Genomic DNA, 12,999 nt, shown 5'->3' with positions numbered 1-12,999 from the left:
ATTCATGAAGGCATTATCATACTTTAACTGATTTTCTGAGGGAGTCTTCCTCTTCAGAGGGACATTTCTTGCCACAGCAGAGCCCACTGCCTTGGTTTCCCACCAAGTTCTGCACTCAAAGTTAGACTAAATAGACCCTACATATGCTGACCTGTGTGAAAAGTGTCCACTGGCAGTCTGGCATTAACAGAAGGTGGAAGTTACAGCAGCACTAATTACAATATCTGTGTCCAAATTCAGCTAACATGCTAATTCTAAGCCAGTTTTGAGTTTGTAGTGTTCTCAGACTGGAAAAGTGACTGGGAAAGGAAATGGCTATCTGTGATTTGAACGTACTTGCATTCTAGGTTCAGACTGTATATACCTGGATTGAAACAATTAAATACATTGAAAATGAAGTAAGTGTCTAAAATTATAGGTAAATTATTAAAATCGGATTAACTACTGGTTTTACTTTGCTGCTATTAAACTTGCTTTATGAGAGAAAATTATTAAGGTAAATATCACAGAAAGTGAGAATTTTCATGGAGAGCAGACATGACCTTTGCCAATAGTACAAGACTTATCATTACAGTAAATCAACAGTTCTGTCCATCTTCACGAGGAGGGAACCCCACCAATCGCACACAAAATATTCCTCACTGTCTAATTAATTATTAATTGTATAACAACAATGGGAATGTGGAAAAGAGCCAGAAGTGACACAGAGCCTACAGTTAAAGAAAAATTTTGTCTGATTATAAAGATCAATCTGTGCTCAACAAACTCAATCCATGCATTTACAGGGAACTTCAAAACCCTTTTTTTTTTTTTTTTTTTTTGAGGAAACTCAACTGTGAATAAAGCTATTCTTAGACAGACAATACCTCACTGATTGGCTGAAGATGGCAGGGTTGATTTGATGATCATTCAGTTTGGCCTGTAGCTCCACTTCACTGAGTGTGAAAAGACACACTAACTATGGTGTTAAAATTCACATTGAAAGTTTTAACTGGAGGGTTTTTCAACTATCGAGGCTACTTCCTGAGAGTAAATCAAAACATGGAGCGCGAGATTTAACCTTGGTGAGATACACTGAGATATAGAAAAAGAAAGAAGCTCTGTATTTAAAAGTTGAAGCCCACAGTCCTTGTGGTGGTTTAAGCTGCCACTGCGCAGTTTTGTTTCTTATTGATCACTTTGTTTTTTGATTTATTCTGAAACTATTTGTCCAAGATGAGGACAAAAACACAACTGCAGTTTCTTAAGTGTTTGTCCAATATGACTGAAAAGAGCCTCAAATTTAAGCTGACAAAAACACAAACAATAGTCTTTCTTAGTTTGCTTGAGACGTTCAATCACGTTCTTAACAACCAGGCAGCAGATTTGTTTTTGGTGGGTAAATCAATAAGACATAAATGTCACCTTCTACACTGACCAGTAACTTTTGAGGCTCAAATGTCACCAAACCACTGGTGAGGTTTTATAGACTGATTAAAATGCAAATTGCGCTTACTGTGCCTGTGAGCAAAATATATGTTGTTATCTTGTAATATGTGCGCAAATCCAAAAATAAAGGTTTGTTTATGCCCAAATCCTAATGGACTGCGAGAAAATCATTGTAGAAAAACACATAGCTATTATACACAACTCCACTAAAATGCCAGATGATGATTTACAGCCCCCGCAAGCCACCCACACATGAAAACACAAAGGATTGCTCAAAATATCAGACATCAGAGCAGAACATTACGTGGGCTGCACTCACTCTGTTCAGCAAGTCAATTTCCTCCTTCAGCTTCCCAATGAGGTCGTCTTTATCCTGGTGGGCCTTCAGCAACCTGGCGTTCTCCTGACGCTCTCTGGCCAGCTCCTACAACCACAACCACAACCACACACACACACACACACACACACACACACACACACACACACACACACACACACACACACAACATTACCAACATGATTACATGAACAATAAACAAACTGTTGCACCAGATAAAAACAAATCTGAAACACTTCCACTGGGACATTGCTGCCTGAAAGGTAAAACTTTAAAAGATTAAATACAGTTGAGTTGGGGTGAGTCGACTGTTGCCCAAAGCAAAGGAGCTCAAGAATCTCAGGCCTTGTGCAGTGTTGTGCTGAAGAGGAAGTGGAACATAAAGCTCTCAATTTACCTGCTGATCTATGATCAAACCCTCACCTGTGGTCATGAGATAGTAACTGAAAGAATGTGATGGCCAATATTAGTAGTTTTCTTTGCAGCTTGGGTACAACACAGTAAAGGCCGGGGCGTTCTTGAAATGAACCACTTTGTACCATGTGTCATATGATAACAACTAAATTCAGATGATGATCCAACAACCACTTAGTTTGATGCATACAAATGCTTTAAGGAGCCTGAACATCCAACAGGAGTTGGATAACTGCTGCACCACTGTGTTAAGATCAGCCAGTTTAACACCTGACCATGCAGGTACATCCAACTGGGAGGAATGGAAATACGCTAGAAGGATTATACAGTACATCCCCATCTGGCCTGGAATGCCCTGAGAGATGGATGTTTAAGCTACTCTGACCTACTACTTTTTGAAGTGAAAGTAGATGGAAGCTTGGACAAAGGTTGAATGCAACGAGCCCATTTCAGGTGAATTTATCGTGTGGCCAAAACCACAACAGCAAACAGCTGAATTTAACATTTGAGAAATTCAGGCCTGTGTATTAATCTGTTGCCACGTTAAACCACAGCTTGAAAGAGACAACTTTATTGAAAGCACATTTTCCTTCTAAAAATCTGGTTTTAAAAGACTTAGTCAATAAAAAAAACATTCACGTTTTCTTTTTACACAATGCTTTTGCATTTCTTTCGAGTAATACTTGGTTAAAGGCCAATGAGTTCCTGTCTGCCACCTCATAACTACACTGAAATAAACAGATATCATTCCTTAATGTGAGAGACAGAGAATTTGTGCGTATGCTATAAAACACAGAAGGTTGCACATGCACAAATGTCAAAGCAGCTGTTGTTTTTGATGGAAAGGAAAATCAGACTCTCTGCTGCAAATAAACACAAAATTGTTTCCATAGAAACCAACTGGGCAGGTACAGTAGAAGGCAAAATGCAACCATTATTCACCTTGGTTTTTAAAGGTAATATAGATAATTCAGCTTTGAACTCATATAAAATACATATTATAGAAAAGACACTTGAATAAACATCTGCTTTCACACCAATACATTAATGCTGGTTAAATCTCCATTAGTGTTTTTCATTTTCCTGAATGGACTCACCTGTGCCACCTGACCTGGCTCCATTACGCTCTTCCTAAACTTGGTTAAAGTTGGATACTATTTAACTTTGGAGAACAGGTGTTTTTTGTCAGAGATACAGTTTTTTGATGATTAAACATGCTGTACATCTCTGTACTTGTGAGGTTGTTTATCGTCTAAGGACCTACAATTGTGCCTGGAGTCTCTGGAGGTTCACCTGCCAGCAATCTCATATAAACAGACTTGAGTCATACACGACTACTCCCTGTATGAAAGCAAAGTAAACAATGGGCACAAAAATAAGTGTATGAAATATGATTTCAAAAGTGTTTCTGGTCCTTTGACCCAGAGAAACACCTCTCACTAAAGTCACCGAGGTCACAGCTGTACTTAGTTTAAAACCCTTTTTTCCAAAGGCACCTGGGTGACATTTGATTCCGAATTGAGTTTCTATAGTAGCAGCAGTGAGAGGTTGAGTGCCTGATAGGAGCGGTGTAGGAGGAAAAGACATATCTGCACTGTAAAAGGTCATCTCTTCAACAACACTGAGGAGAAATTCTGCCAGTGCTGAGCTGCAGTTTCCAGCCAGAAAATCAGAACCTGGGCAACCACTCAAAAAGCAGAAATTCATCTGAACAAAGTGCTGCTGATAGAGGCTTTCAGCTGGCCAAAAGAGTTTTGGATGGAACCCTTTAAAACTCAGGGGGCATTGAAAAGTTGATAGGATTTGGTAGCGATAGCAGACGTCAATCAAAAAGCTGATGCTTCCTGTGTGATTTTATATTTCCATGGTGCTGTGAGGACAATTTAGCTTTGGTTACACCGACAGAAGTAGGAGAAGGAAAACTCACAGCTTAGGATTTGCAGAATTCATGTCCTATTTCCAGGGTGGAACTAGAAGATGAGTAAACAATAAAAGAAAACACATTAGAAGAGGAAATTATCTGTGTTTTGGCTCGGGTGACGGAGGACATTGGGGTAACGTTTTCAGTATTCTTTCTTACTTGGGGATAATAATCTCTATCCTTAAATTTACTGTTATAGATCTAAAAAATAATTAAAATGAAGAAAGTTTGTATTTCTCCAATAGAAAGATATCATGGCTGTCTGGAAAAGGCTTTGAAACACTATTTACATTGTGTAGCATTTCCAAAACTGTGTAGATAAAGTGAAAGGTTTGTTTTGTAGTTGAATGTAGGGAGAGGAATTAAATTAAACAAGGGAGAGAGTGAGAGCAGAGAACAGACGAGTGAAAAACCAAAACTGAACAGAATCTCATACTTACTTTTATTTGGGGCTTATTTTATTTTGGGTATGAACCTGATTTTAAAAAGCAGCAGGGAGATTAACTGAATATATAAATCACTGAAACTCCATTGGTCAGAGTGACACAATCTGCAAGATCTTCCTTTATTAAATATCTTGATATGAAAAGACTTTGGAATCTCGCTCCTCATTGCACTTTCAACAACAACAGGCACTGACCTTTTCACAGCAGGGAGGTGATAACACCTGCCAACATGTGTATTCTGACTCATCTGGACAACAACAGCAACCATTCCAGTCTGAGAGCATATGTTTACACTTACACAGCTTTTTATCACCAATAATGAAAATGTATTTGTGTTCTAAGGCTAATATTTACCTCACCTTAACCTTTATGTGGTAAACTCATAGCAGACAAACAAACTCATGTGAGTTATGTGATGATAGGAGCACCATTAAAGGAATAGTTGCACATTTTGGGAAATTCCTCACTGTTACCTGGAGATAGATGACAAGATTAATAAAACTCATGTGTGTGTGTGTGTTAACTATGGTGCTGGAACCAGGCGGTACTTAGCTTAGCTTAGCATCTCTAAACCTCTGTAACTACAACATTATATCTTTTCCCAAAATGCCCAACTATTCCTTTAACACAAAGTAACTGGCTTGTGTATGTGAAGGAGGTTCACATTTTATTACTGGCTGTGCAGTAACAGGGTCACTAAACGTACCCTCTCCAGCTCCTCCATCCTTTTCTCCAGACTTCCCTGCGCCGCAGCTCCTCCATCTCTGCCATGACGGTTGTGTCGTTGTCTGCTGTTCCCACCCACCTCCTCCTCAGATCCTGGTCCTGCAGAGCTGTTACAAACACACACAAACACACCTCTTTTACACCCTGTGAAACTAGAAGAAACTTTATTTAAAAAAATTCAAACTGTTCACAAGAAAAATAAAGTGACATTTATGTTCGATTTCAAGTATTGAATGTGTCCTGCACTGTATTCAGTCTGAGGCTGTTTGAAGGTATGAATCATACCCACATTATTAAACTTCAATGGGATGACACATCCATCATCAAAAGAACAGGTGGGAATATCTTCTGCGTGCTTGCCCTTTCAATTAGGCATGCATTATTAACACCCCTCTGCCTTTTATTCCATTAATGGAGAAAAGGCCGTCAAGGGTTTGCAACTTTGGTGCAAAAAGGATTCTGATTAAGAAACAATTTACATATTACAACTTCAAATAGGTTCAAGAATGGCAGTGGCAACTTGTGCGTCACTGTTCTTAAGCTGGTGAGAAAGAAAAATGCTTTTAAAGGCTTTTGTGTGCAGCTCGAGCAGAACATTAACCTTATCTCCTATTCACCTCCTCGGCTGCTTAGAGACAGATTCTGGCATGGCTGGGAAAAAATATTCATGCGCAGTTTATTTTCTTACTGATCTTATTTCAATAATTATTGACGTGGAAACTTGGACTGAGTTGCTGGCTCTGTACCCCCACCCCCCTGACTATAACAACTTCCACTCCCCCCCCTGTAGAACAGACTGTGCCAGGTTTATAAAGTCTCATTGGGAATCAACATTTTTGGGGAGGCTGTAGGCTTTACTGAATTGTCTGAAGGAGGCTGTCAGCAGTTTTGTGCAGCTGAAACAGACAGGAAAGCTGCTGGCAAGACAAAGGACAAATATAACTCCTTTGTACCATCTGCACTCTTTTCAGGATCTGCCAAATATGATGTTCCCATTATTAGACTAGTTTACAAAGTACTTTAACTCTGTGATTGGAGAGGCAATAGTGGGCAATGTGAATATGAACTGACACAACACAGAAAACTACTTTATTTTGTCATTCTTAGCTTTGACTGGATAGATGAAAGTGTAGAGAGTGACAGGAAACACAGGGAGAAAGAGAGGAGTACAACATTCAACAGAGGTTCTCAGCTGAACATGAAGACAGTATGTGTCTTAACCACTAGGGTGCTAGCACACTCTGATTAAACAACATGAGAATGTTTTATTTGGCTGAACTAGTGAGTCTAATACCTGAAAAATAAAGATACTGCATCACTTTAATGCAAAAATCCAGTATACTTCACATTTTCAGACATTTTCAGAACAGAAGCACTTGCTGCTCATTTTCATCTCTCAGTCTCTGACAACTTATTTTTGCAATTAGTGTCTTACTTTGAGCACTCAGATCCTGCATAAACACACTTCTCTGCAAAAGATTTAACAGTTTTGGGTATTTCAATTGAGAACTTTCTGTATTCTTTTTTCTTGGTGCTTATCTCTGTTGATTATGTAAGAAGCCAAACTTTCAGCTGCTTTAAAGAAAAAACAAAAGTACATCCAGTGGAGATTTTATCAAACAATTTGGTCTAAAGGGTGAGGAGTATTTCTGGAAATATTTACAAATACAAAACTGTGCAACATCTATGTTCAGTACTGCCACAGACAACCACAATGTGAATTATCTGGAACTGGTGCACACAGCTTCACAGTTTTGTTAAATAATAATTGTAATGTGAAAGTGGTTTGGCAGAGGGATCTGGAAAATGGTAAATGTTTGAGGATCTTGGCAGAATGCTGTAAATATGTGAAGGAATGCAAAGGAAAAGTCTACACAATGTAAGATACTACATAGATATTATCGCACTAACTGGTGAAGGATAATTTGTGCACAATGGAAATGGTAACTTTCCTTCATTGTACAAAGGAGTATACCTTTGTGAATTTTTTTTTTTATTAGGGGACAGATTTCACATACTAAACATTAAAATGTGCATTTTCATTCTCACCAAAACAACTTTAAACAGTACAAGGATTTCAGAATAACAACAAACTACAAACATGAACCCTGTGACGTAAACATAGTATTAAAATCGTGACTCCTCTCTTTCATATCTATTTAACTCAATTCAGCCATTCTTCTTCTCTCTCTGAATGCTACTGTGCCATTTCTCAAACACATGCAGAGACAGTGTTTTTCTGTACCTTGACATTTACAGAGCCAACAGCTTATTTTCACTCATTCTCACAGAGAGTCAAACACAGCAGCGGACATCGTTTTTGATCAAGAGAGAGTCCTTGAAATGCTCTCCTTGACGCTCGCCTACACCGAGATAAAGTGCATTTCATTTGTCTCTCTCATTGTGGCTCTTCAAGGCTACTCCTTCCTTTATCAGCAAGAGCACATAAGCAAAATGCTTGTGAATGCACACACACACGTATATATTATAGAGCGTGACACCAAAGAGCCAAAAACAAAACAATGATACGCCTGGTTCGCTGTGTGTGTCTACATCCATGCATGCCATCTTGTTTCGAGAGACATCTCCATTGTCGCACCCACACACACACACACGGGTACTCTAGGGTGCTCAGCAGGTGATGAAGCCAAGCCTAAACATCCATGGCCTCGATACTAAATATCACACCGCGGCCCATTAGCACCCCGCAGGGTGAGGTCTGGGGGAGAGAGAGGCTGAGCCAATCACACACTCTTGGGAGCCTCAGCAGGTGGGAAGGAGAAAGCACAGACAGGAGAGCCAATAACAGCAGCAGCAACAGGTATAACAACGTCTCTCGCAAACTCAAGTGTCAATGTGGAATGAGTCAAAACTACACTGGAAACCACAACACACAGTACTCAACCATCTGATTAACACCCCGTGTCGCTCTGACACTTGCCATTCCTCCAAACAGAAAGAAAACATCAAGACAAATTCCACTTAGAGTCATTTTGAGCTGCAAGTTTAAAGGTGGGATTGGGTATATCTGTGTCCCTTTGCACACAATGACCATAACTTATTGGTGGGGGTGTAGCTGATCAATGCCAGTCACTCTTTTTATTTTTATCTCGATGGCTGCTGAGATTTCAAGCTCTTTCTCTGGCTCTTTGCTCTGGTTTTGAAATCTACCAGGCCCCCTGAACTATCTGTGTTTTTGCCTAAATCTGCTTTCTTGTTGGAATTTTCGGTTATGTCTGGGCTGTTGCTATACAGGTGAAAGTCCAGGCAAAGAGGAAATTATTGGGGGGAGGATGAGAGACAAACACAACACAACCTCATATAGACAAAAATACCAGCTTTTACCTTTTTTAAGCTTACAGAGTGTTGGCGTTACACAAGCCAGCTACACGTGGGCAGCTCGTCATAATGACTGACAAGTGCTACAATTAGAACTTGACAAACTGAGGGGTAGGAGGGTGGCACTGAAAATATACTCAATGCTTTAAGACAAAAAGCTGAAGACGGCTGCTTTTAGCACAGTAAATCCTTTTCTACTTTTAGAAGCAGCTTTGTATTGTTTTCCCACAGTAATTTCCAGCCAAAATACAAGGTGGAGTGCAAAGCGCAATAGCAAGTGGTGTAAACCACTTAGCAGTTAGGATATTATTGAAATGAAGTGCTGCTTGACAGATCGTTTGTTTGCTGCATTTACCAGAGGACCCAAGCCAAGTGTAGAATGTCTTGAGTTAAGTTTTGTGGGGCATGTTCAATTATCCACAAGCCAGACAATATTAAAATGATGAATATTTGACTGGAATTTGGTGTGATATCCCCATACAAGATGAAACATTGTGTATCAGGGGCCAGTTTTTGTGGAGAGCGGGGACAAACTGTGCAGAGGACTGGCTTGAATCTAGAGAAAAGGGAGAAAATCAGAGAGACACTTATGTATCAAGTTGCTATTTCAGCCATCTTGCCTTGCCCGGCCCACCTGGCGGGTTATCTGTTGCAGAACTGCCGAGCGTCCAAGTGTGGCCAGGCCAGCTGAGGAGAGCAGCAGTCATAATTACGTGGCCAGATTGAATGTCAGCTGGTGAACTTGGCTGTTGGCGTTGGCCACAGCTCTCAATTTCGTTGCAAATAATGCAAAATAAATACATGCTGGACACACGGGGAGGTTCTCAAAGGACTCCAACACGTGTACTGTTGATCACGTGCTGCCTTTTGAAAGTTAATTCAATAAATAGGTTGAACAGTTTTCTTTGACCTCATAATCAAGTACAATGAAGAATGCAAAAGAGAAAAAAATGCATTCTCTTCAAGAGACTGGTCCTCTCAACAATTCAGACATATACAATGTAAGAACACAAATCCTGACACTGTTTTTATTCATTGAGAGTGGATAAAAGAGTGTCGTGTTTCTACCTCTACAGTAAATTGTAAGAACAAAAAGAATAATGTTTTTGTCCAGACATCAATCTTTTTGAAGTTGTCTGAAAGAAAACTTTGAAAGCCCCTTATCAAATGCCAAAGCAATCTTGACCAAACTGAACCAAACCTTTCAAAGCAAATGATTTACTTTCAACACCCCCCTGCCAGCTACTGCAGAGAAAAGATGGTCTGAACAAAGTGTCCTGGGTCCAGATGGTGTCCTGTCAACTACTGTTCAAAACAGTCATCAACCATCATCCCTCTTGAACCACAAGAGCATGAAAAGAGCAGCACTGAGGGGACAAAAAAAAAAAAAAAATCAACAGTGACGCACCAGGAAAAGGCCCTCAGACCATTTCTGCTCTCGTAATTAATGACTCAAACTGCTGTTTCTCATCCCGACCTCTGTTCCTTTTCATGACATATCAGTAGTGATGCTGAGGCAGATAAACTCCACTCTTGGTGTTGCGATAATAAAACGAGTCTCACCTCTTTTGCCGGCTGCTCCCGGATCTCGGGGTTTCCTGGAAAAAAATAAAAGAGAAAAATGAATGAAAAGAAATGTCTGCAGACCAAAAATAATAATAGCATCTCTAATGCTTTGTGAGGTTTTAAATTCTCAGTGTAGTGCTGTTAAGTCTTCATTTTCGGATAGCTATTTCTTAATATCATGGAGAGGTTTTTGGTATCATCTGTTGTGTTCCTGTGCCTTGGGTTGTGTTGGTTCACCTAAGAGGAAAAAACACAAAATTTCATCTACAGGATAAAAGAAATTTATCAGTAGCAGCATTTATAGAAAGCCTTTAGGTTGTGTATGAACATTTGTGAATTGCAGCTGCTGAGCTGATATATAGATGAGCTTTGTTGCACTTAATAGTTCAGCAGGAGCCCTATAGCCCCAAGTTGTGGAAGGCAATCTTGTTTTGCAACAGGGAGGTGCATGTTTTATTTTTTCCCATTATTGTATGATCTAAAGGTTGTTTAGATGTATACAGCAGTGATGCTCCAGTAAAATCACCCTCACTAAAATAGCGCCTCCGTCGAAAAATGAGGTGTATGTCACAGGTGCTGTGAGATGAATACGCATCCCCTTTTTCCTAAGGTCTTGTGCACTGAAGGGTCCCGGGTTTGATTGAGGAGCCTTGGCTCTGCTACAATCTATCAGTCAGAGCTTGGCTTTAGCGGGTGAAGGGGAAAACGCTGTGCCCGACTCTTAGCATGCACCAGCCTCCTCGTCTCAGTGACACATCATCCATTACCTGTGGATGAAATCTTGACCCTCATCTTTCCCTGGCTCGGGCCTGGATGGATTTACTAAGACGGAGGACAGCGAGAGGGCAGCGGCAGCAGCAGGTCCTCATCTGCGCGTGAGACCTGCTTCAAGCAACACTTGGATTTAAGAGCAGTTTGATGAATCTTGTTTTAGAAACTGACATTTTCTAGGATTTTGTGTAATCCAGCAGCTGCCAAACCTGCACTTGAAAAGCCAGTTCTAGTAGCTCAATCTTTCTCCACAAACTGTCTTATCGGGAATCTAGTCTAAGGCAGATAGATGGTGCTACTTAACAAACACACAGGACTCCATGTTCAGACTGGGCCTGAAACTATTTAGCTTGAAATACAGTAGGGATTTATCTACTGAGCTGTTTTTTGAGACTTTTAGAAAATTAGAACCACATTGTGCACACTGGGGAATAAGACAAATTTAGAAGGCCAGTGTCTCTCATCCAGGGCTACAACTACAAAGTGCTTCCATTATGGAGTAATAGTGTTTTCTGAACAAACTGTTTAGTCTATAAAATATCATTAAATAGTGAAAAAGTCCATCACAGTCGTCCAGGGTTATTCAAATAGCATATTTTGACTGATTTGAGAAACTGGAATCACAGTGAAAAAAATTCTGTCACTCATCAAAATAAAAAATAAGAAGAAAGTGTGAGGCCTCATAGAAAACGTTTTTAGCTGAGATATGGTACATATGGTTTTCTCACACAGATCACAGTATAGAAATGAAAAATGCTATCTAAATGTAAATGTGTGTTTACTCTCTTGCTTTCAGTCTAGTCTAACCTAAATAAACCAGCAGAATTCTCTGATGAAGACATGGCTAACCTGGAAATCCACTCTTGTGGTGTCAAATAGCAACCTGAATATGTAGAAAATAATTATTTGCTTTCATTTCCGCAAAAAAATCAATACATCTACTTTGTAAGATCCTGCAGGAGTCTAAGTCCCATATTCCAGAACCAGTGGCTGACAGACAAGGGTCAGTGGACTGGATTGATTATTTTCTGAGGTGAAATATGAGTCAAAACAACAATATGAGGGAAGGTTGCAGCGGTCAGCAGATGTTGTGCGGCTGTGCCAGTCATCATTTGCACATAATGATATGCAGAGTCAATACAAAAGAACAAGTATGATATGATATGAGGCTGGATATAGACTGTAAAGCTACAGCAGAGGAGCTTCATTGCCTAAATACACATGCCAGAGAGAGAATTTCTAATCTTTGTGACAGTAAATTAATGTAGAAGATAAAGCCCTGGTGTTCGGTATGAGCACATACACAGTGACTCATCAAAACTTCAGAACAGGAGTAAAAAGCAAAATGTCTCCAAAAGTCATCACGGACTGTTGAGATGAATTATACACGAGCAAGTCTCACTTATTGTCTATTTTCATTTTTTCTTTTGGGCCAAACATTGTCTTTAATCCTGTTTTGCATTGTTGCATGAAAGGCACTATACAAATGAAGTAATTATTATGTTTGATCTGTTTTTAATCGCTTGCACTTTGCCAGAATCTTATGCTAATTCATAATCTTGCATCACAGTCAGTTAAACAGAGGCAGCATGTCCACCCTAATGCAGATAAATAAAGACAAAATGCTATTCATGTGTCAAACAGGGCTCTGCCTTCATAACTTTTTACTAAGAATTTTCCTTAAGTCTGCTGTCCACAAAAACAGTCAAAAAATGAAATTGTGTTGTGTTTACAGAAAACACCCCAGACCTTATTTGCCACATTATTTCTGCACCTTTTGGCATCGTTTCACAGTGTGCACCTCCTGTCTGGGAAATGAATCTGTGAGACAAGGTCAGTGTAATTCATGTACGACTACTCCACTGCACACAATACGAGCCTGTGCAACTTTATTTATCATGCTTGAGCTGCGCTGACAGCTCCCATAAGCTCCATGTACTGCAGAGCTCAGGGCTACTAAGAATACACGCAGACGAATATCAACAATAAAACAAAGTTTAATGACAAAACTTTGTCATTAAACCTCAAACAATTACTATGTACTGTGTATT

General features: G+C 39.7%; 1 protein-coding gene across 2 annotated transcripts in view; it reads right to left on the bottom strand.

The window, feature by feature from the left end:
• The window catches only part of pawr (PRKC, apoptosis, WT1, regulator), a 61,904-nt gene that overhangs the window by 3,343 nt on the left and 45,562 nt on the right, over positions 1-12,999 (bottom strand). For both annotated transcript variants that reach the window (XM_018661980.2, XM_018661987.2), the window contains exons 4-6: positions 10,175-10,209; positions 5,253-5,379; positions 1,748-1,852 (exon numbers count right to left, since the gene is read on the bottom strand). In XM_018661980.2, coding sequence (XP_018517496.1) covers positions 1,748-1,852; positions 5,253-5,379; positions 10,175-10,209 — 267 coding nt within the window. The remainder of the gene's footprint in view (positions 1-1,747; positions 1,853-5,252; positions 5,380-10,174; positions 10,210-12,999) is intronic.

Source organism: Lates calcarifer, linkage group LG18 (genome assembly GCF_001640805.2).
Source record: "Lates calcarifer isolate ASB-BC8 linkage group LG18, TLL_Latcal_v3, whole genome shotgun sequence".
NCBI lineage: Eukaryota > Metazoa > Chordata > Actinopteri > Centropomidae > Lates > Lates calcarifer.
This window is presented reverse-complemented; position numbering and strand designations above follow the sequence as displayed.